General features: G+C 35.2%; 1 protein-coding gene across 1 annotated transcript in view; it reads right to left on the bottom strand.

The window, feature by feature from the left end:
* The window catches only part of LOC150096998 (myelin expression factor 2-like), a 63,536-nt gene extending 40,080 nt beyond the window's left edge, over positions 1-23,456 (bottom strand). The window contains exons 1-2 of the mRNA XM_090408347.1: positions 23,323-23,456; positions 4,370-4,500 (exon numbers count right to left, since the gene is read on the bottom strand). Coding sequence (XP_090264473.1) covers positions 4,370-4,376 — 7 coding nt within the window. The 5' untranslated portion in view covers positions 4,377-4,500; positions 23,323-23,456. The remainder of the gene's footprint in view (positions 1-4,369; positions 4,501-23,322) is intronic.
* Between the last annotated feature and the right edge of the window lie 774 nt (positions 23,457-24,230).

A 24,230-nucleotide genomic window follows, 5' to 3' on the forward strand; every position in this document is an offset into this window, starting at 1 on the left:
GGTGCCCCCTAGCGGGCAATGTTGGTATTCTTGGGCGATTGGGCTGAGGTCTTCTGATGTAGATTTCCCAAATTTGAGACAGTCTCATGCAGCCAAATTTGTTGAGGTTTGGATTGTTTCTTAGGGCTGAGGCTGATTCCATGAAAAGCCTTTCGTACTTGTATTTACTACGGTGAATGATCGTGGCTTTCTTCCACCGTATTCTATGGCAGGTATCCAGAGCATGGTCTGCAAGACCAGAGTGGCTGTATTGGTGGAACCGGATGTAGTCCTTGTGTTCTGTAATTCTGATATTGGCTGTCCTGCCTGTTTGGCCAAAGTAGGACAGCTTACTGCTGCAAGGGACCTGGTATACACCAGGTAGGTCTATTTGTTTGTAGAGGGGACAGCCATAGGTTCTCCACTCTCCCCATCCTTGGCCAACTTTTATATGGAGACTTTTGAAGAGAAAGCCTTAAACTCTGCCCCACAAAAACCAACCATTTGGCTTCGATATGTAGATGATGTGTTCGCTATTTGGCCACATGGCTCCGATGCACTCCTCTCCTTCCTAACACACTTAAACAACCAACACCCCAGAATCAAATTCACCCTGGAAGAAGAAAAAACAACTGCCTTCCTTTCTTAGACACACTAGTCACCCGCCAGCCTGATGGAACCTTGGTTTTCTCGGTCTATAGAAAATCCACCCATACAGGTAGATACATTCACCAACAATCCCGCCACCCTTCCTCACAATAATATGGTGTCATTAAGACACTACACAACAGGGCTAAACTTATATGTTCAAATGACAATGCCTTAACCACAGAACTAAACCACATTCTCAACACTTTCCCACCCAATGGCTACCCTCCCAAAACAATCCAAAAAATATTGAAACCAATAAACCACAACCCCCACCCCTCAGAACAAGGATTACTCTAAATCCATCACCATACCCAATATCAGAGGCACCTCGGGAAAAATTAAAAAAATCTTAGAAAAACACGGCTTAACTTCTTGTTACAGACCATATAAGAAATTGGCATCCCTTATCTGCTCCACAAAAGACCAACCTCCCCTCCTAGACCTACCTGGTGTATACCAGGTCCCTTGCAGCTGTAAGCTGTCCTACTTTGGCCAAACAGGCAGGACAGCCAATATCAGAATTACAGAACACAAGGACTACATCCGGTTCCACCAATACAGCCACTCTGGTCTTGTAGACCATGCTCTGGATACTCGCCATAGAATACGGTGGAAGAAAGCTACGATCATTCACCATAGTAAATACAAGTACGAAAGGCTTTTCATGGAATCAGCCTCAGCCTTAAGAAACAATCCAAATCTCAACAAATTTGGCTGCATGACACTGCCTCAAATTTGGGAAACCTACATCAGAAGACCTCAGCCCAATTGCCCAAGAATACCAACATTGCCCGCTAGGGGGCACCAGGAGGACTTTAGGAGAAAGAATAGCTTCCTGCTTCGTCCTCAATTACTGTTTGCTGTGCCTGCGTGCATGTGTCTTGCTCACAAGTTCCTGTTGAAAATGGCAACGTGACGTTGCCAAAATATTGGATTTGTATTAAAAAGTTATTTTAATGTATATCCTAGTCTACATTGTTATTTCCCTAAACTATTTAGTAATAATGCATAACCAACGTCTAAGCCTTTCCACTAGGTGTATCTTATCTCCATTGTCATTATCTATATGGATGGCATTATGAAGAAAAGTGGTATTAAATCTAATATCAAAATTTGTGATGTTATATTTCTGAATAACTGCTAAAATAAATTTAGTACGAAAATCGGAGATGAAAAGACAAAGACAATGTTAATAGGCAAAAACATTGAAAACAGCTGTATCCTGAATGGTGAACCTACAGAATAAGTAAAGCATTTAAGCTATTTTTAGTGAAGATGGCAAATTACATATGGAAATAGACAACCAAATTAATAAAGCTGGTATGGGAGGAAGTCAGCTGAAGAAATTGATATGGAATAAGATAAAAATTAGTCAAAACACTAAATTAGCTATATACAAAACAGCATTCAAACCAATTTTATCTTATGGATCTGAGAGCTGGGTTAGAAATAAAACACTAATCAAAGATTAGAGACCTCTGATATGAGAGTTCTGAGAAAGATTAGTGGAGTGAACAGATGGCATAAATAGCAGTATCATTAAAAGTGGGGATATTAGGAAAGAACTTGCCACTGTTAGCATTCAGGAAGGTATTAGTAGAGCTAATCTCAGGTGTATGGTTACTTAAACAGAATGGGAGAGGAAAGATTAGCAAAACAAGTGTTCTTTGCAGGAAAAAGACCCATGGAACGACCAAGACATAGATGGATTAATACAGTAAAAAGTGCCTTCAAAGACAGAAATACAGGATCTGATAATATTAGAGTTTTGACAAATAACAGATTAATTTGGAGGAAAACTGTTAATGGGAAGTAAAGTAATGGTGCAGGATAATTAGGATAGTCATGTAGTACTATCCTAATTATCCTGCACACCCCTTGATGGTAAATATTAGGAATTTGATGATGGTTATTAACAGAACACTCTAGAATCCAATTCACTACAGAAAAAGAAAATAATAATAGCCTGCATTTTCTCGATACTCTAATCATGTCATCCCGATGTCACCCTCTCTTTCTCAGTTTACATAAGCTTTCCCCCCCACTCTCAACAATATGCTGTTATCGTTAACAGCATATTAATCCTTGTTAACAGAACCTCCAATCTGTTCTGCCCAGGTTGAACAATCCTTTATTCACCAGACTTTCTTGTCCAATAGTTACAATGACAAAAAGATCTACAAATTAATTGTTCCTCCCATGTCTTCACATCCCTCTGAACATGTTGCCTATAGCAATGCTATCATTGTTCCTCATGTATGTGAGGGAGAACCTTGGAAAAAAATAAGCAGAACTCTGAAAAGTAATCTCTGCACAGCATTCAAATCTAATCTAAAGCCAGCTGCCCTCATCTGCTCTCCCAAGGATCTGCATCTCTCTGCTCCAGCGTTTAACAAAATTCCTTTTTCTTGCAACTTATCATATTATGGTAAAACTGGGAGATTTGCAACATCCACTTAGAAAAACATAAAAAACACATCTACTGCCATGGCCAATCAGATCTAGATGACTATGCCTTGAATACGTTCGATGCTGTCAGCACACTCTCCCTCGATGAGTCTTCGGACTCCCTGGAGGTGTCATAATAATAATAATAATACCTTGCACAGAATGAAATGAAAGAAAACTACTATGCTTCACCATGACAAATACAAATTTGAAAAGCATTTTTTAGAATCAGCGATAGATTTAAAAAACCAACATAATCTCAATAATTATGGTTGTTAAACCCCTCAAGAATAGACCTGAATGATACTGGTTAAGAGTAGTCCAAGGGAAGGAGAACATGTGCAGGAGTTGCCTGGGTATATACTAGAAACTTGATCTAGGGGAAGACAAAAAATTAGAAACCTGAAATAAGGTGCTTGGGTAACCCAATCATGTTCCAATCTAAGAACTAATTCATGATTGGTACCCTCTTTCATAAAATAATCACACAAATCACTAATCAGTCAGGTTGATGATTAAAACTGCTATCACATACTCTTTGGTTACTAGCTGTATGTGATAGCAGTTTTAATCACCAACCTGACTGATTAGTGATTTGGTTGATTATTTTATGAAAGAGGGTACATCTCATTTACTTTCTGGACATTAATCCAGAAAGAAAATGAGATGGGATGAGAATATACTCAGATGGCCTATAAAATGCAATATTATTATTATTATTATTACCCAAGACCTAATGGAGTCAAAGTCTCATCTGGGAGGTCCTTTTATCACACACACACACACACACACACACAGCTCATCATATCGTGCTTTGAATACATTCAAACTCCCTGCAGACACCACACTCTCAGGCAAGGCATTCCAACTCTGCACATAAAAAACCTGCCTCTCACTCCCATACTCACATCTTTATACAGTTTCCAGGGATGACCTCTGGTTCTCCCCCGATCTCCCACTATTTTCTGTAGAACTTCTCCAGCATTGATCCTATAACAATCCCTCCACCAGACTCTGCAAATTGCATCTCATTAACACATTTTAAAAACCCATAAAGTGATAAATAAAAACATAAGTTTAATAAAATAATAAAAAAAATTATACAATTGTGGAGACAAAAACATGCCTAGATAGATGGTTATAAACTTGACTAATCTGGTGTAATATTTTATATAAATAATATAATATAATTCATTTCCAATGTGTAAAGAGATAATGTGATACTGTGTGCTCAATATTTAAATTCCAAATATCCAAAGAGTTTTTATGAATATTTCATAAATGGACTTACAGAACATCTTTTTAAAGTTTGTTTGGAGCTGGAATCAATCCTATACAGCAATCTTCTGAAAACTGGTGTTCTATGAAACACACTGATGTGTCACTATGCAGGCTCGGGTATACCACAAAGTTCTTTAATAACTAGGAAAGTAACATAACTTCAAAAATATGCAAGTGAGATTAGTACTGCAAGATATTCGTACGATCAAATCAGAACTGCTTTGTGTGTATAGTATTATTATATTGCACTGTCTTTATGAGGGAGACAAAAACTGAATGTTTACAGTTAGCAGAGTTCAATGGTTGTTCAGGATTTCAAGATCTTAGTCAAAGAGGATAAAAAAAACAGGTTTCTTAAACAAGAAACAAAATGTTTGCATTAAAGAAAGTAAATTCATAATAGTGTTTCTAAGAGAACATGCTCCAAGATACTAAAGTTTCCTCTAAATGTCTGGATTTATATCTCGATGAGTCCCTGACTCCACGGAGGTCTCTCTTAATAAAAATATTCAGCACTTGCTATACAAACTATGCACTCATGTAAATGTTTAAGATTTCAACAAAGTTGTAAATCTAAATACTTACATGAATCCAATATAATCTGCATTAACTGGCAGCATAAACACAGGAGCAACACATACAGAAAATAGTTTACTTAATTTCATTAGTTTCTGCTGATCTGAAGTGCACTTTTTGTTCTTGAGCAAGCATATAAAACCAGACAGAAACCAAGAATAGTTTACTGAAACATATGTTAAATGTCAAGCAGTTATAAATAATTATTTCATCCTTAAACTTTCTGAAATTATTTTTAGAAACTGATGATGTACTGTTAATTGCAGTACGAAATATCCGTACTTTTATTTCATTAAAGTTAATTACTGTGGTTATCGTGTAATGTATTATAGTTATGCCACAGGTACCTTTAAAGATTAGATTCTTTATTACTGAGTCCAATAAAACTTAAAGCAGCTGCAAGAACATATCATCGAAACCATTAATATCAATGATCGAATATAAATTTGAAACTATAAGCATCAAAATGCTGTTCCCAAAAGGAGTAACCATCTTAGTATGATTTATTATGAGTAACTTAGTATGAGTAACCATTTGAGAATACTTGCCAAATCATCATGTGGCAAGAGAAATTGATATGCTGATATAAGCTTTGGTTTCTCAAATGCAAACTTTTATTTGCTTTTGACTAATTAAGAAACACAGGATTTAACATTCCTGACTAAAAAAAATTGATGACCTTGAAGTTTTAGGACTGCTCATCATGGATTTTTAATCAGAAGAATGAAGAAAGGAAGTGGTGCACTTTTAGCAAACTTTATAGAATAGCTGTAACAAACAGAAACATTTCCATTTAAAAAGAAGCAACAAATATGGAATGGGTTGGTGAATCAGATAAGCTGCTAACAATTTATTTAAAAATGTTTTATAGGAAAGCTATTAAATACAGCAGCCCCCCCATGTTTACGAACTAACAGGCTCCTGGATGACTACTGTTAAGCAAGCCATCATAAATCAAACCCTAATTTTTAACAGGCTTAGTGTCACAAATTGGAGGTTATATTTCTGAAAACAGTCTGATTGATTGGTTAAAGGGGAATCAGGCCAAGTGGCATTTGGGGATTTATAGATGTTCATGACTATGGTCAGCTATTTGGATAGTTGCTGAGAATATGCTGTTGTTGCTACTGAATGCCACTTGGCCTGATTCCCCTCTAACAAATCAACAACATCCATGTATGATACTGGAAGATTTCAAACGCCATCACAATTTATGGGGTTATAATGAAAATGATAGCAAGTCAAAAGCTGGTGGAATGGAAGGTAGACCAGGACCTTAACTTAATATATGATGCTAAGGCTTCTGACAGAATACATCATGGAAAACTTTGCATAAACTGGAGAATATGGGATTTCATTATAAACTATTAGCATGGATAAGATGTCGGCAGACTGACAGACATCAAAAATTCATGCACGGGTGACTCAGTCCTCATTCCACTGTTATTCAATGTGTACATTAATGACACTGAGAAGGATTTGACATGCAACATACAGTTATTTGCTGATGATGTTGCATGTCATATCAGCATACTACATGCATATCAGCTACATGTAGTACTTGCAGGATGATTTGAATAGGTTGGAGTTGTGGACATGTGAAAATGGCTGTCATTTCAATGTTAATAAATGTAAAGTAATGCACTTTGGTATGATTAGATATCCAATGTTATATATTGTGGGATTATGCTAGAAAAAACTGATCAGGATAAGGATCTTGGAGTGTTAGTAGATAGCAAGTAGATACAACTCAAAAGATAATTACAATGCTGAAAAGAAGCTTAAGATGTAAAGATAAGGATGTCATTTTGTCTCTTTACAAGACCTGGATAAGACCTCACTTGGACTATTGTGTGTAAGTCTGGTCCCCTGGCTTACGTTGTGATTCTAAAAAAGGAATCGCAATGGAGGAGGGAATGCAAAGGTGACTGTTAAAAATGATATCAAGATTGTGGAATAATGATTATGAAGACAGACTGAAGATTATGTAGACTGCATATACACTAGCAAACAGGAGAAAGAGGAGTGAGATATGATTGAGACTTACAAACTTCTGAAAGGGTCATACAGGATTTCAGTAGATGGAATTTTTCATTCTATGGAGGGTGGGGGAAAATAGATGCGAGGGCATCCATGTAAGTTGGTAATGAATGCTGTCAAGAAGGGGGTAAAGACTAGATTTTTTTTCCTCACATAGTGCATGAATGGAATGGATTGCCATTGGATGTTGTGTGTGTGTGTGTGTGTGTGTGTGTGTGTGTCCATGTAGCATGCATGAATTCAAGAACAGGTATAACAGCTGATGCAAATAGTATGGTTTTCTCGATATGTTCCTGACTCCCTGGAGGTCTCTCTTAATAATAATATGATTTTAAACTAAACTGACAAGAAATGAAGAATGATGCAAATCATAACATTTCACTTTAACTAGGATTCCCATCTGAACAGCGACTAAGAGTAACACATTTTTTTTAAAATGCAAATATGTATACAATATTTTGTAATGTAAAATTCATTGAAAAAAATAAAATCATGTTGTTTCAGTTCAGTACAACACAATCATTCATAGTAATTAAAATGTTTTATTATTGGTTGTGATCTCCATCAACGATCTCAAGTAGAATTATTATTATTATTTCGGGCGACTCCAGGAGTCCTTAGACTCATCGAGGGAGGCCCAAAACATCATGTCCACACAACTATGCGATTACATTCTCACAGTATCTATCATACCTTGTCTTGAACTCGTTCACCATCATAGCACCCACAACAGACTCTGGCAGCTTCTTCCACTCATTTACCACTCTAAAAGTAAAGAACCCAGCTCTAACACCCCTACTAACCACACTCTTGCCCAGCTTCCATAGGTGTCCCCTAGTTCTCCCACCACCAGTCCTGATCTCAAAAATATCCTCTGAATTAATCCTATAGAATCCCTTTAGCAATTTGAATGTCTCAATCATATCTCCCCTCCTCCGCCTATCAACTAGTTTCTGCAACCCACAAATCTTCAACCTGTTCTCATATGATTCATTCCATAGACCTGTTATCATCTTAGTCACTCGCCTCTGGATCCTCTCCACCCATCAAGAAGGAACCGAAGTGACCAAATCTGGGCACAGTAGTCGAGATGAGGTTTTATCAAGGCTCGGTACAGAGGTACAATAACTTGCTTGTCTCTGCTCGTCAAGGTATTTTTCAACAACCAAGTGAGTTGATGAGCTGATTTAGCTACTTTTGCAATGTGCCCCCTAAACTTCATCTCCCTATCCACCAACACTCCCAAGTCCCTGGCCTCATCAATCTCTTGGAGTACAGTTCCACCAATGTGGTATACTGCTGCTAATCTTTTCACCCCAAAATGCATAATCTTACATTTTGTCACATTAAATTGACATCCATTCTCCTTAGCCCAGAACTCCAATCTATCTAAGTCATCCTGCAAGACTTTGACATCTTCTGCATTCACTATTGCCCTACCCAACTTTGCATCATCAGCGAACAAATGAATTGTTCCACTTAGATCCTTCCCTATATCGTTAATGAACAGATTAAACAGCAGTGGTCCAAGAACAGAACCCTGCGGCACACCACTAGTCACAGGCCGTCTTTTGGACTCTACTCCTGAATAAACTACTCTTTGATATCTCTCCATCAACCAACCACCTATCCATCTCACCAATCCTATATCCATTCCCATATGTTGTAGTTTACGGATTAGTATTCCATGTGGTATCCTGTCAAACGCCTTTGCCAGGTCCAGCAGTATCACTGTAAACCCATTTCCCTTATCCCTTATATGTAAACCCATTTCCTCTCTGTCATACCGCGGCAACAGACTAACCATTCTAACTCTGTCACTCTTTTCTTTCGCTACCTTAAACAATACTTTCAAGTCCTCTCTCATAAAAAATTTATCACCTTTCAATTCATTTGTACCTGCCACAATTATTAATTCTTTCACCCTCTGTTTTTGCACTCTAATACTCTCACTTACATCCTTAAATTTCGCACCCGGTAAGTACGATTTAGTAGAAGGATAAACATCCCAATCGCCTCACTTCTGTGGTATGGCATTTAATATATTCATAAAAGACATTTTTTACCAATTGTAAAGTGTGAAGTCTACCATACAGAAAATCTTGCTTGTTTAACTAACAGTGTATATAGCTGTAAGACAAAAAAGCACAACAAAATAGATGCGACAACCACCACTTCATGAGTTTAATAATCTTCTGTAAGGACATGAAATGAGAAATCCTAGGTACTATGTATTAATTTTGGAAATGAACTGTACTATTAACCCTCAGACCATGTTGGTGGGACTTTTTCGTCCAGCAGAAAAATATTGGTTGCAATATCTTTTAGGATGAGACAGATAGCACCATCTGTGATAGTGGTAAAAAAACTTTAGGCTGAGCACACAAAGTAGGCTGGTAGTTTCGGTTTGTCCTTTCAGGTATAAAGAGGCCTCGAAGTAGCTGAAGGACAAAAAAGTCCCACCAACATGAGTCAAATGAAATATTAAGTTTGTGCTCTTTTTCATTTTTTTACTGTGTCTGGTGATATTTTTGTGCAAAAATTACTAAGAAGGGTGAGGTAAGTGTTAAAAAAAAATTTTTACAACAATTTTAGCCAAAAAAAAGTTTTTCAGAAATGCTAATTTTTTGAAATTTTTAGCTCCAAAAATGGCTCTTCGCAATTCAAATGAGATTGTTTATTCTCTCCACAACCCCATTAATTATGTCAAGAGTGAGGCGTCCGAAGAAGGCGATAATTTTTCCACCAACAAAGAAGACGAAGAGAACTTTGAGAAGTCAGTTACTCCAACTGTGGGACGAAGGCCTTATATATTCGAGGCAGAAAGGTCATAAGTGGTCTTCAAATGCTCTGGAAACATGTGGTCATCGATCATCGAATATTTGAAAACATTTTCCGTCTCTATCAGGAGATGCATTAAATATTCGCTGTCCATTAGACATATGAAGCTTGCTTATAACAGATGATATTTTGAACATTATTGTTTTGCATACTAATCAAAACATTCGATCTGTTGCAAGTAATGTAAAAGATACATTTTGAATGAATATTTTTATTAAATAAATCATGTAAATAAAAAAAATCATGCATTTATACCATTTTTTTACCTTTTTACAATTGCTGATTAAAATGAGCAACTTTCAACTGCAAAAATAATTATTGTAATTTAAAAATACGATTTTATCATTAATTTTGATTTAATGTACATACATTTACCTACAAAACTAAAAAAAAAAAAGGTTTTGGTCTATTATTACAAGCGGAGATATGAATTTTTAAAAGTTTTCAGTCTTTTTTGCGCTTTTCCGACAGTTATTTGCTTAAACAATTATGTAAATATTTTTTTTTGCTATTGTTATTGATTGTACCATGTTTTGGAATGTATTAACACTGCGCTCTGTGAAGCCCAGCTTAATTATTTAATAACTAAGCTGGGCTTCACAGCTGGAATTCATTCAATAAGCCCTGGACACAAAAGTCGCACGACACGGTTTACGTTGATCGGAAACAGCGACATGGGCTGAGGGGGTTAAGTATTATTAAGCTTAGAAATGAACTGTATATGTATGCTGACCAGTGGCTAACTGAAAGGCTGCTAACTCTGAGCTCTGATGTATGTGTAATATACATTTTAAAAGTTTTGATGTATGATTAATGTTATGAAGGATTTAAAGGCCCAATGGAAGGTTATGAAATAGACATTTTATTAAAGTTAAAGAGGTTTTTTTTTACCTTATCAAAAGCATTTTAGTTTAAGCTATTCACTGAATGTTTAAACTGCATTTTAATATGCTTTCTTGTTAGAATCCCAATATACTACAAGAAATAAGAAAACAGAAATATTAATTGGAAATTGTTTACTGATTCAATGAGTGAAACTCTAGAGCAGCAATTCACTACTACAGGTTTCTGATGTTTATTTGCATGAAATCTGTCCCAAAGACACAAAAGATATGTTTTAAAATATCCTTTGATCATGATTTAAATGGGAATAACAAAAACAAAGTATCAAGATTAAATAATTTTGATACATCTGATATAATTTTGATTGAGAAAGAAAACCTCTGTTGACATTTTTTTCTTGAACAGCTGGAAAGTTGATGCTGGGAAACATTAATAGGAATGCTGCTCCAGAAGACATAGGTAACTGGAATAAATAAGAAATATGACGTGGTTCAATGTATTTGCAATTAATAGGCCCATCAGAATGCCAAGGAATGTTTACCAAGTTCACTGGAACAGTGACCATGGAAATAACTGTTAAAAAAAGACAATAGTGCTAAAACAGTGCATCTGTGAGATAAAGGTTGAAGTGAATGTGAAGGTGATCTATGAGCTGAACCACTCTCTTCTGGACAGCATCAAGAATTTTTAGAGAAGTTTTTAGATGCATCACTCTGCAAATATTGTGAAAATGATAGTATTCTAAGGATTCCTTAGAATACTGCTCACACATTTGGAAGGATTTACACAAATCCTAAACAAATGGATTTGGGATTTGTATGGTGTCAGGAGATGGATGGGTGTAAAACAATATGTTGTGGAAAAGAATTCCTAGTTTTTTTAGAGACAGAGGAAGCTATTGGTGTGTTTATGCCGAGAGAGAGAGAGAGAGAGAGAGAGAGAGATCAGAAGTAAATATCACTCCAAAGAGAGAGAGAGATCTGATCTTTGTAGTGATTTATGTATTACTCATGATAAGGGAAGGTAAGCTGAGGTCTCTTTAGCAAGAGAAAAAGCATTTTTGGGGCACTGAAGGTGACCAGGATAGCCTTGCTCCACTGAAGAATGGTATGGAATTCAGTTGAAGGTATTAGCTGGAGATGATCTTGAAGCTTGTGATATCTGAGAACTGTATGGTTTGTCGAAAAAGTAGGATGAATGAAATGTATAATATCAGTGACACTCTGGATAGGATTAGTACTGATTGAGAATAGGTCATGCAGATGATGCACCAGAGCCCTGATGCAATCCTGAATTGGTGACATAAAGAAAGGATGCCATTGACCACGACAGGCAAACAACTTTTGAGGAGAGAAATCTGACTATAACTTTCAGTGGGCAGCAGGTAGACCAAAAGAAGGCAGTTTGTAAAGCAAATCTCAATGCCAAACATTATCTAAAGTCCTTGATATGTCATTGACAACAACATATGCTTCTCTGAACCTCTCCATGGCAAATGCCATGGTGAGTGATGATGTAGTCTAAGAAATCAGCCACTGATCTAGATTGGCAGAAAGTTATTAGTAGAAAGTACTGGTAGCTGCTGATTAACTGGTGAGCTTGTAGGTAGTGAAGTTGAATTTTAGTAACTTTCTATTATTTTGGAAAGGATTCAGGCAACGGTGATTGGTCAGTAGCTAGATGGTAAGCTTTTATCTACATTTTCAGAACAGATTGCGTGTATGTGATAAGTGCCAGCTGAGTACAAAATATTGTAAAAATGACAGAAGACTAGTGATAGTTCTGGAGTTTGACTTCTGAGTACAGTTGGAGAGATGCCATCAGAGGACTTTTTAGTGTCCCAGTTATTTAGTATTCTTCTTCTTCTGTTATTTTGCTAGAAACCACAGGAAGCATACCATACTGTTACTGGCACGGCAGGAAGTGATTTGCCTTCATCATCTATGAAGGAATTGGAGGAAAACAGTGGTTTACTGTTATAGCACCCAAATTGGATGAGAGAGAGAGAGAGAGGTGGAAGCATAGGCAGTTGCATCTGATAGCCTTTGAATAGGACCAGAAGGCACAGCTTCCAATTGGACAAGCAGCAAGTTTTTTGCTATTGGTTGTTTTACATTTTAGTATAGGCCAAGTATAAAGCTGGGGTTCGTGGTGCAAGTCACCTTTTGTAAGCTGAGTTTTTTTTTCTTTCAACTGCTTTTCTACATCTTTATTGAACCAGAGCTTGAAAAGTGGACAAGAATTTTAGTTAGAGCAAGCCACAGAAAATATTCTCACTAACCTTTATAAATGAGGATGATTTGTGTGACTACTCATTTAAGTGAAAGTAATAAGTCAGAACATGGAAGGGAAGAACAGTAGTTCCATAGATTATCCCACTTGGTACCTTTGTGGTATGAGTTCTGTATGAGTGGAAACTTGCAGAAGATTGTCTTGATATGAGTTGCCAAGTGGATAGGTGATCTCTACAGTGTATCTGAAAGGAGAACAGACAAAAAAAAACTTTTGAGGAGAGAAAGTTATCATCTTAAAAAGATATCAAAGAGTATTGGGAGAATGAAGAGGGTTATCAGGAATTCTGGTAGGTAGATGCATAATTTGCATTAAGGCTTTGCTTATAGCAAGACCTTAGCATCTTATTCATCTTAGTCAGCGGTGCTGGATAAGGAGAGCCAGATGGATTGTAGAGATTAAGGTCACCTAGAAAATGACCTCACTATTTGGTTAGCTAGATTGCAGATGGTAAAACTTCATGGAGAATAAGTTGAAGAAGTCAGATTGATTTTCAGAGTTTGATAAATGCAGAAGGTGAATGTTTTCATCTGAAGGTGATTTGGATGGAAGTTTTTTTTTCTACCCAGAAACTTGTGTTTTTCATCCTGAAAGCAAACAAAGTGGGCAGCAGAATATACATGCAATTCACAGACAATCTACTGGTCTCATAGTTAAGGTGATCATATGTCCTGGTTTGACCAGGAAACTGGCAGTTTTTTTTTTTTTTTTTTGTCCCAAAAAAGATACCAGATTTGTCCTAGTTTTTGAAATGCACAAAAAAAAAAAAAAAAAGTCATCTCAAGTACACTTTACAATAATGAAATTATATTACACAAGAAATGAATAACAAACAGGAAAATAATAACATTTGCAAGTTACTCTTTACAAGTCACAGAAATGACAGTTTATTTACATACTTCTAGTGAACCAAGCCATTCTTCTGAGCTTATATCACAGTCCACAAACTGAACAACAAGACTGAATAATATTAAATATTTTTACCCTTCTGATAACTGTCAGTGTTTTTATGATAAATGGTAATAATTTTACAAATTTCCAGCATGACTAATATGGCTTATAAAAGAAAAAAGTAAATAGTAGAAAAAGAAGTGATAGGTGATATTTGCAGAACAAATTTTTTCTATCTCACAGCAGTCAATTTGAGATTGACTGCTGTTTTGTCGTGGTTTATCTTTCTAAAAAGCTGGTCACCTTACTCATAGCTTTTGTTGTAAATCCAAAACAACAAACCAATCAGTTTCCCTATGCCTTTCTAAACATCCTTGATCAGTACAAAAGAGAGCAACTAAATTGATTAATCACCTCAACATTCATTATAACTGGCATTGCTAATTCCTCTAAATCTGGTATGAAATTAAGCATGCACCCTTCCATGGTTCAACTCCAAACTCAAAGAATAAATTTTTCCTCCTATTTTCATTTTTTTCATGGCTGTGCTATGGAGAAGCCTAAAGAGTACAATCTTTAAATCTTCAATGCATTATGCCCATCCATGATACTAGTGCACAAGCCGAACTGTCTTTCACATCTGGGATTATCTTTATTTATTAAGTAATGTTATGGCAACAAAGGCAAGTTACCCGATGACAGTTTTACCACAATGAGTAAATTATAATCAGATAAAAAACGCTGATAGTTTCTCTTTTCTTGATATAAAAATATTCATTTTAGATCCTGAATTAAATATCTTTTTTGATAGCTACCTTCTATTCAATCATTTAATTGCCAAATAGCAAAGATCATAGATGGCACCTAATAAGGACTTTGTGTCCTTGTGTTGTTAATTAACTTTTTTTTTTCTTTTTTTTTTTAAATAGTCCCACTACTATACCAAATTGTTGTTGTTTCACGTACTGTGACAAATTATTTTTGTGCTCTAAAGATGCTGAATATATAAGGAGACAGGTGAAGAATATAAGACACAGACCAGGAGAGTGACTAGTATGGTAAGGAAGGAAAAACTGGATTATGAGAAGAGATTGGCCCTAAGATCCAAAGAAAATCCTAGGGAATTTTTTAGCTATGTGGCCAGTAGGAGGAGAAATGATTGTAGAAGAATAACACTGTGGGATAAAAGTGGGAATAGAGTGACAGACAGAGGACATAGTGGAATTGTTCAATGAACACTTTATTGATGTATTTCATCCTGGAGGAGTAAATTTTAATACTAGAGGGATAGGGTAGGGTTGAGGTTTAGAGGGAGGTACAGGAGGAGAACGTGTTCCAAATACTGAGTACTCTGGATGTCAGTAAAGCTGTGGGACTGGATGGTATTTCACCACGAGTTTTGAGAAAATGTGCTAAGGAACTGACAGCTCCTTTGACCTGGCATTTCAATGCAAGTCTGGCTATGGGAAAGGTGCCCAGAGAATGGAAGGAAGGTAAGATAGAGTCATTGCATAAGGGCGGTAGCAGACTGGAAGTGTCATTATAGGCCAGTTTGTGTGTGATCAGTACTTGTTAAGATCTTGAAGAAATTAGTTAGGGACCATATACAATGTTGGGCAGATGTGGGTAATGTTATCTGTGAGAGTCAACATGGATTTGTGAGGGGGTGCTCTTGTTTTAGTAATATGCTAGCCTTTTATAATAAAGTTACAAGAGCAGTAAATGAGGGAAAGGCATATACTGCCATTTTCTTGGATTTAGCGAAGGCATTTGACAGGGTGCCACATGATAAGCTGATAAGTTGCAGCACATGGCTTTGGATGTCAGGTTGGTCAACTGGATTCAGGATTGGCTGTCCGATAGGTATCAGAGAGTTGTGTATGGTGGGGCAGTTTCAAGGAAGCAGAGGGTTACAAGTGGGGTCCCACAGGGCTCAGTACCGGGACCTATATTGTTTAACCTTTATATCAATGACATTGTCAGTGGATTGTAGGGGGATGTTCAGTTGTTTGCAGATGATCTGAAGCTGGGAAGTAATAATGCAGATGTGGTAGTCATGCAAGAGGATTTGAATATGCTTGACAGATGGGCAAATGAATGGGGGTTTGGTTTAATGCAGCAAAATGTAAGTCCTTGAGGTTTGGGACATATCGATTAGATGCTGCATACTCTATTGGAGGAGATATACTTGAGGAAGTATGGGAGACAAGAGATCTGGGGTTGATGATTGATAGAAACCTGAAATTCAAGGGACATATTGCAAAGGTGGTGAAGAGGATAAATTAACTGTGGAAAGGGTACAGAGGCAGATAATAAAGACAGTTTCAGGACTGTACAATGTTAGTTATGAGGATCGGGAATGTGGGAATGTGGACTGCAGAGTTTGGTGGATAGAAGCAATAGAGGTGATTTGACTGAGACTTTTTAAACTGTTGAGAGGTGGTTACAGGATTGACACTGCGTAGTTCTTTCGTTTGGTTGAAAAGCAGGAAGGAGTGATGACAAGGGCCCATCCCTGGAAGTTACGAAAGGAAAATGTGAGCAAGAGGGTAAGGAGTGGTTTCTTTGCATGGAGGGTGGTTGAACTGTGGAATGCACTGCCTGATGGAGTGGTGAGAGTGAGAACAGTCACTGAGTTTAAGGAGTGATATGATAGACTTTGTGTTTCCTAGGAAGGACCTCACACGATAAGTCTTTTGACTCCTTGGATGCCTAAATAATAATATAATACCAGCAAATAAGTTAATAAGTATTATTTTCTTATCATTCTGTGTTGTCCTCAACGATGTGAAAATAAATAACATTATGAACACAGTTTCAAGTATTACAGAAATCTAATATACTATAAATTAAAAGAAAGCAAAAACAAATACTACAGAAATTAATTCCTAATATGCCAAGGAAACTCCAGAAAACAATAAATTAAAGTGAATAAATTAATTGGCAAAGATATACACAAACTCTTCTCATACTTAAAGATATTGATAAGAATAGAGAAATGGAGACAGAGGATTAGCTGAAGAATTCAATAATCACTTTACCACGGTCAGTGAAAGCATTCTAAAAAATGCTACCCCCCCCTGAATTGCATGCATGAGAGAATTTATTTATTTTGTGAGATTACAGCCAAAGCAACTAAGGCCATGAGGACAATATATGTCTGTAAACATATATGTTTTCTTGGCAAGTTTGCAAGATAAAAATCCCAAGTTTCTAGGGAAAAGATGTGCAAAATTCTGATCTCAAATGATATTCCCCCACCTGCACACACAACAAGTTATATATTTACACTCAAATCTGTCATTCTAATCCCCATAAAAGGAATGAATTAAACTTCTGTTTAATTCATTCTTTGTGCTGATTACTGTATTTACTTATTCTACTTTAAACTAGTTATTATATATTCACTGATGATGATGAAATGACTCCATCCTGAAACAATTTAAGTTTATCAGTAAACAAATAAGGATTTTTGACACCTCCTGGAGTCAAGACTCATCAAGGGAGGAATAGTAAGATACATTCTAACAGAGATAATGTTTATCATACCTTATCTTAAAATGAGTCAACATCTGCACACTCACCACCTCATTTGGCAATAAACTACTCTTCATGCAAAATAGTCATGCTGCACTCTCTTATGCACTAACTTTTATACTTTTTGTCAACTTCCAAGAACGACCTCTTGTCTCTATCCCCTTCCCCCCCTTCAACTCTTTGAAAAATATCCTTGGTATCTATTTGATAAACACCCCATATACGTTTATATAAATCAATCATATCGCCCCTCTTCTGCCTATTGACTACTCTGTAATTTGCATCCTCTCAACCTGTCTTCATAGTCAGTATCCCACAATTCTGATATTGCTTTTGTGATTTGCCTCTGAACTTTTTCCAGAGCTTGGAATGCAGGTGACCAAATCAATGTGCAGTAGTCCAGATGTGGTCTAATCAAAGCCTTGTACAGCAGAATGACCACATCCTTATCTCTACTTGTCAGTGTTCTTAGTACACTGGCATTTCTTTGTGCTGTTTTTATCACCTTTGCAATATGTCCGTCGAACTTCAAATCTTTATCCACCAATATCTCTCACTTCCTCCACCTCCTGTAATACATCTTCAATATGATCAACAGCTTTATTTTTTTGAGATCCAAAGTGCAAAACCTTAAATTTACTGGGTTAAAATTGCTGGTGTTAAATTGACATCCCCACTTGATCGTTGGGCCACTTGAATGGGCCATATGGGCCACTTGAATACAGTGGCCCATATGGCCACTGTATTCAACTTGTATGTCTTCATCATTCCTAATAACTTTTACCTACTTAGTATCATCTGAAAACAGCTGAATATCAGCTTGCAGACCACTCGCAATATCATTAACAAACAAATTAAACAGCAGTGGGGTGGGCCTAGAACAGAATCCTGTGCGACTCCACTGATAACTCTCCTCCTGTGAGACATGGCACCGCTATACATACACACCATTTGATATCGATTAGAAAGCCAGTTTGCTATCCAATCAACCAACTGATTTCCAATCTCATTTGCCATAACTTATACACCAATTTATTATGTGGTAGCCTGTCAAATGCCTTTGTAAAATCCAGAAGTACCATTGTATATGAATCACCCTTATCCAGAACTGTAGTCACCTTATTATAAAAGTATATATATATATATATATAAATAAATATATATAAAATAAAAAATATAAAAATATATATATAAAAGGTAAGCATATATATGCTAATTATAAATACTAAGAACAGTGATAGGATCTTGTTCCACCTTTACTAATAGTTGTCCTAGCATTGCACTACCAGGTGTTGGCTTATGCTTGGACTCGCAGAACTTTATATAGTTTTCTATATTCGGCATGAAACTCTTAGATTAGATTTTCTATCTTTGAGTTTCTTATTTGGCTAAGAAATAATGTGATAATCAGTATCAATTTAATTTTGAATAAAAGATAAATTTGTAAAACAAAACATCCCTTTAACAAACCCATGTTGACCTCTATACAGAATGCACAGAAACATCTCTTTTGTTTACACCTTTATGCCCTCTTTCCACTCATTAGGGACTGTTGAAGACACTTGCACTCTTATTAAACTACCAAGTCGATGGAATTGTCAGTTCCCTAGCACATTCTTTCATAACATTGGACTGGATGGTGAAATTCCATCCAGTCCAATAGCCCTATTCCCATCAATATATATATGCTAACCACTCAGCCAACCAAGCTGGCCAGCGTGAAATATATATATATATAATACATATGCACACATGATTTTAGGGAGGTACAAGTGCTTTGCCAGCAAACAAACTTGAAGTGGAATGTGACAGGTATGTATAACATAATCATCATAACACTAATTACGGGTATAGACCATATTGGTCTGTTCTGGTCTCATTATCCATCCAATATCCTTTTTTGAGGTCTACCCTGCCTTCTCTTTCCAATTGGCTTATATTTTAGTATTTGTTTAGGATGTCGGGTGTTGGCCATTCGGTTTATATGTTCAATCTATTTTTGTTTATAATTGTTTAGTTTTTCTTCTACTGATTTTGTTTTTAGTTCTTTTAAAATGTTTGCGTTCCTTTTTTGATCTAATAATGTGTAGTTTGCAGTTCTTCTCATAAATGTCATTTCACTTCTTTTTATTCTTTATTTATCTTGTTTGTTTATTGCCCAAATTTCACTGCCATATAATAATGTGGGCACTGCTAAAGTATTGTATATTTTCAAGCGTGTTTCTTTTTGTACTATATTTGGGTTGAGTGTTCTATTTATCAGGCCTATAAAATGTAAAAATTTTGAAGTTTTTAATTTTATGTCTTTTTCTCCCTCATATGATATTTCATATCCAAAATAACTGAAAGTATTTATCTGTTTTATTATTTTATTATTAATAACTATTTTGCTTCTAACTAGTTTGTCCACAAAATGGCATTGTTTTAGTTTTATCTATGGAAATTTTCATTCCAAACTGTTCTACTATAATGTTTAAATTATATATTGCTCTTTGTAAATTGTCTTTCTTATCTGATATTATTACCTGATGATCTCCAAATAATAGCGTATTTATTTTGTTATTCTGAGAAATTTCTATACCTTGATTGTTTAAGGTGTTCCACTGTATTAATATTTCATTAATGTAAATATTGAAAAGTGTTGGAAACAGATGGCATTCCTGTCTTACTCCGTGGTTTATATTGTTTTTCAGACAACTTTTCATTTATTTTTATTTCATTATCTTTGTATATATTCAATATCGCATGTAGTAAAATATTAGGTATATTTATTCTTTGTAATATATCAAACAGCATATATCTTTTTACTTTGTCAAATGCTTTTTCGTAATCTATAAACAAAATATGAGTTTCCAAATTAAATTCTCTTCTTTTTTCTATAAGTAGTTTTAAACAGAAACTTGCATCCATTGTAGAGCGTCCTTTTCTAAATCCATTTTGACATTCTAATATTTTTTCACTGCATATTTTTAGTTTTTTATTAAGTATTCTACTATATATTTTGTAGCATGTATTCAAAAAACTAATACCTCTGTAGTTAGCAGGTTTTGTTTTATCCCCTTTTTTTAAATATAGGTATTACTATGCTTGCATTCCATTCTATTGGGATTTGTCCATTTGTATATATTTTAGTTAAAAATTTTAGTAATCTTTGATGAAATTTTTTTCCAGCAAATTTATACAGTTCGGAATTAATTAACATCTTCTCCTGTTGATTTGCCATTTTCTTATTTTATTTAGGTTCTCCTTTAATTCTTTCATTGTTATCATATCATTTAAGGTATTTTGTAAGTTTCTGGTGTAATTATTTTTGATGCTAGTATTATCCGTTCAAAGATCTGTGAAGTAATCCAAGAATTCTTTTACATCTATTTCACAATTTATATTTGCAGTTTCTTTTATATCTGCATTCATGTGTTGCACTGGGTCTTATTTTGTATATGTCATTTTCTAGATATAATACAAATTTTTCCCAGCTTTCTCTATGTCTCTTTCTGGTTTCTCTTTTGGCTATTGCTTGTCTTTTTTTTTATATTCATTTTCATCTTCTTGTTTTTTGCTACTTAACCATCTTTTAAAAGGCAACTTTTTATTTTCAATTACTGTTTTATTTCATTGTCCCATATATGTAAATTTTTATGATATTTTTGGTGTGTTCCTAGACTTTCATATGCTGCTGATGCAATAATTATTTTTATATTATTCCATTCTTTCTCGATGTCTTCATTTTCTTGTATTTTTTCTAAGTAGTTATTAATCCTCTGTTGGTATAAATTTCTTATACTTGAATCATTTGGTAGTCTTACTTTGTAATTAGATTTTGTTTCTCTGGTTTGTTTATTTTCTTGTATTTCTTGGAAATCTTAGTTTTGCCTGTACAGATGTAGTGATCGGTGTCAATTTCTAGCCCTCTTCAAACTTTAGCATCTAAGAAGAGGTTTGCTGCTTTTTCATTTGCTATAAAGTAGTCTATTATTGATTTTTGTTCTCTTGCACACCACGTATATTTATGTATATTTTTATATTTGTAAAATGTATTCATTATTTTTAAATTATTATATATTGTATAATCAATGAGTCACTTTCCATTTTTGTTTACTGTTGGTTTTCCAAATCACATCAATCTATATGCTAACCACTCAGCCAACCAAGCTGGCCAATGTGAAATATATATATATATATATATATATATATATATATATATTATATATATATATATATAACACACACACACACGCATGATTTTAAGGCGGTACAAGTGCTTCATCAGCAAACAAACTTGAAGTGGGATGTGACAGGTATGTATAAGTATCTCACAAAAGGCTCTTGCACTGCCAGGAAAAGCTGCAAGAGCTGTCAGTGAACGAGAGTTTAAAGGGTGTTGAAGATGTACTGTGTGAATAAGGTTAGTGTATGGCAAGCAACAGACCTTCAGACTCAATGGAGGATCTTGTGTAAACTTAACACATATATATCAACTAAAAAAATAGTAATAATAATAACAAGAAGAGCCTGTGTAGCTCAGTAGAAGTGGCGTTTGCACTCTACAGCGCTTGACCGCACGAAGAAAGGGTTTGGTGGTTCAAATCTAGTCGCCGACTAGAGGAAATTTTTCTAAGCCTTTTTTCGACCGGTTCCCGAGTTAGTCAATCTCTGGCACGGGCAAGCGGGTTTTTCCTCCCGTAAACTCAAGAAAATCGACCGCAGAACCCACATTATTTTCAGACATTAAATATGTTGTGTTAAGGTTAGGGACCACGAGATGGCGGCACATTTGAGCCGTCTCTCTTCACTGTGTACCGCTTAATTAGTGATAGCCTTGGGCCATCTATCTCCGATTGGTACCAGTGGAGATTGAACTGCCCACTCAGTCTCCAAGAGTTAGATAGGGCTAAATGGCCTCGCCTACTCCCGTATACGGGAATAAAAAGGCGTTAGCTGATTTTTTTTTTTTTTTTGATAATAATCAACTAAAAAAAAAAATCACTAAAGCTCATTGCAGTAAGTGATTGTCAGCATGAAAAAATAAATGTTACATTGAATTTAAATATTATACTGAATTCATTAGTTCTGTGCACTTTCATAAATTCCTCCAAAAGTTTTTTTTTTTTTGATAAGTATTATCAATTTTACTATTTTCAACCATTTTTATCTTTGTACCAAATATGAAAGTCTTGACCACTTAAAATGTTTTTATTTAATAATAAAGAAAATTATTTGGCATCTAAATATTTCAATTAATTTCACATTAAATATAACATTTAATGTGAAAATGTTTGGAATCAAAAATTAATCTCCATATTTAAAAACACGAATTTTCGCTTCATTTCTTGAGGAAAATTTGGGAGAACAATGGATCATTTGGAAAGAAAAATAAAATTGTTAACAAGTCCAAATGTACATCAAGAAGTGAACAGTTCTTATACTGCAGATGTAATGGTCAGGATGGGTCTCTTGGTCTGAGCCGTTTGACTTCGCAAGATGTCAAGAACGTTCCGCCCTTTCAACGAACAAATAGCTTTCAACAAAGTGTTAAATAAGACTATCGCATGGCGTTACCGGCGGTTAATTTTTCTTTACATTACGTCAATAAAAAAAAATCATATAGTAAAGGAGAGGCATCGTATTTTGAGATATGACATTTTTATTTGAGATAATCTCTCATTAAATGTATAATTAAATATATATATATATTTATTTATCTTGCGTACTACTATAAACATTAGTGATAAATTCGCAAATCACAGCACGAGCGTCGCCACAATGGCGGCTTTCACGTTGTGTTAGTGAACATGTATGAAGCACACTACACACACTATCTAACGTATACAGTTCAAAATATTCACTACGAAAAACAAATGTTACATAAATACATCTATTAATCATGAATATTGGAAAATAATTTACTTAAAAGTAACTCTAATTACAAGAAATGACACCAACCTATTAACGTGTATTCTTGCTTTGCCCTCTAGCGGAACAAATCTAAAATTGGCGCGTAGCTTTGATATCATGACTTGGGATATCAGTATATGGCCAAATGACATTATCGATTTATCCGATTTCTACTAAAAATCGTAGCATAGGATGTTTAACAGTTTTCGACTGAAGACATGAGATAATGAGAAAATTAAGATAAAGAATCAACCTGTCAGGATGTTTTCTGTGATTCTGTAATAGTAAAATGAAGAGTGTTTTTATTTGCTGAAAAAGTATAAGTAATTAACAAATATAACCTCTTTTTTTTTTTTGGTATAGCTTTTAGGTCATATATGTGAAAAATTTTATTATTTTTATTACGTGACACCTCCAAGGAATTCAAGGACTCATCGCGGAAGGGCACTCCTATTTTTTTAAATTCTGAATTCTTTATTCTAAGCTTTATATTATAGTGCAAAATTTTGAATGTTCATAGATTTTCGGACTCCTCGGAGGTGTCACGAAATACTACTACTACTAATATATGTAACCTAAGAGCAACAGCGTACAGGTTATGATATGCATATAATTCCAAAAAAGTTATGTAACGTATCATCATTATATTTACATATATACATCTATATACAGAGAAGAAAAGAACAGGCTCATAAAATCAGAGAAGAATTGTGGCATGATAATATATGCAGAAAAAAAAGACGTAGAAATCAATTAGATTTTTGGAACAAAATAAAAAAAATAAATAAGGGGTTGAAGAGCATTTAAATTTTTACATTTTACGCATGAAACTGGTCTTTAAATACAAATATGCTAGTATCGATGACCTAAAGTCAATAATTTATATACTTATATTGAACAGGGCTTCCTCATTTTTGCTCCGTCACTCCACCACATCTAACCGTTTCATTTATTTA

This window comes from Typopeltis vanoorti, chromosome 18 (assembly GCF_054136105.1).
Source record: "Typopeltis vanoorti isolate ZY-2024b chromosome 18, IOZ_Tvanoo_1.0, whole genome shotgun sequence".
NCBI lineage: Eukaryota > Metazoa > Arthropoda > Arachnida > Uropygi > Thelyphonidae > Typopeltis > Typopeltis vanoorti.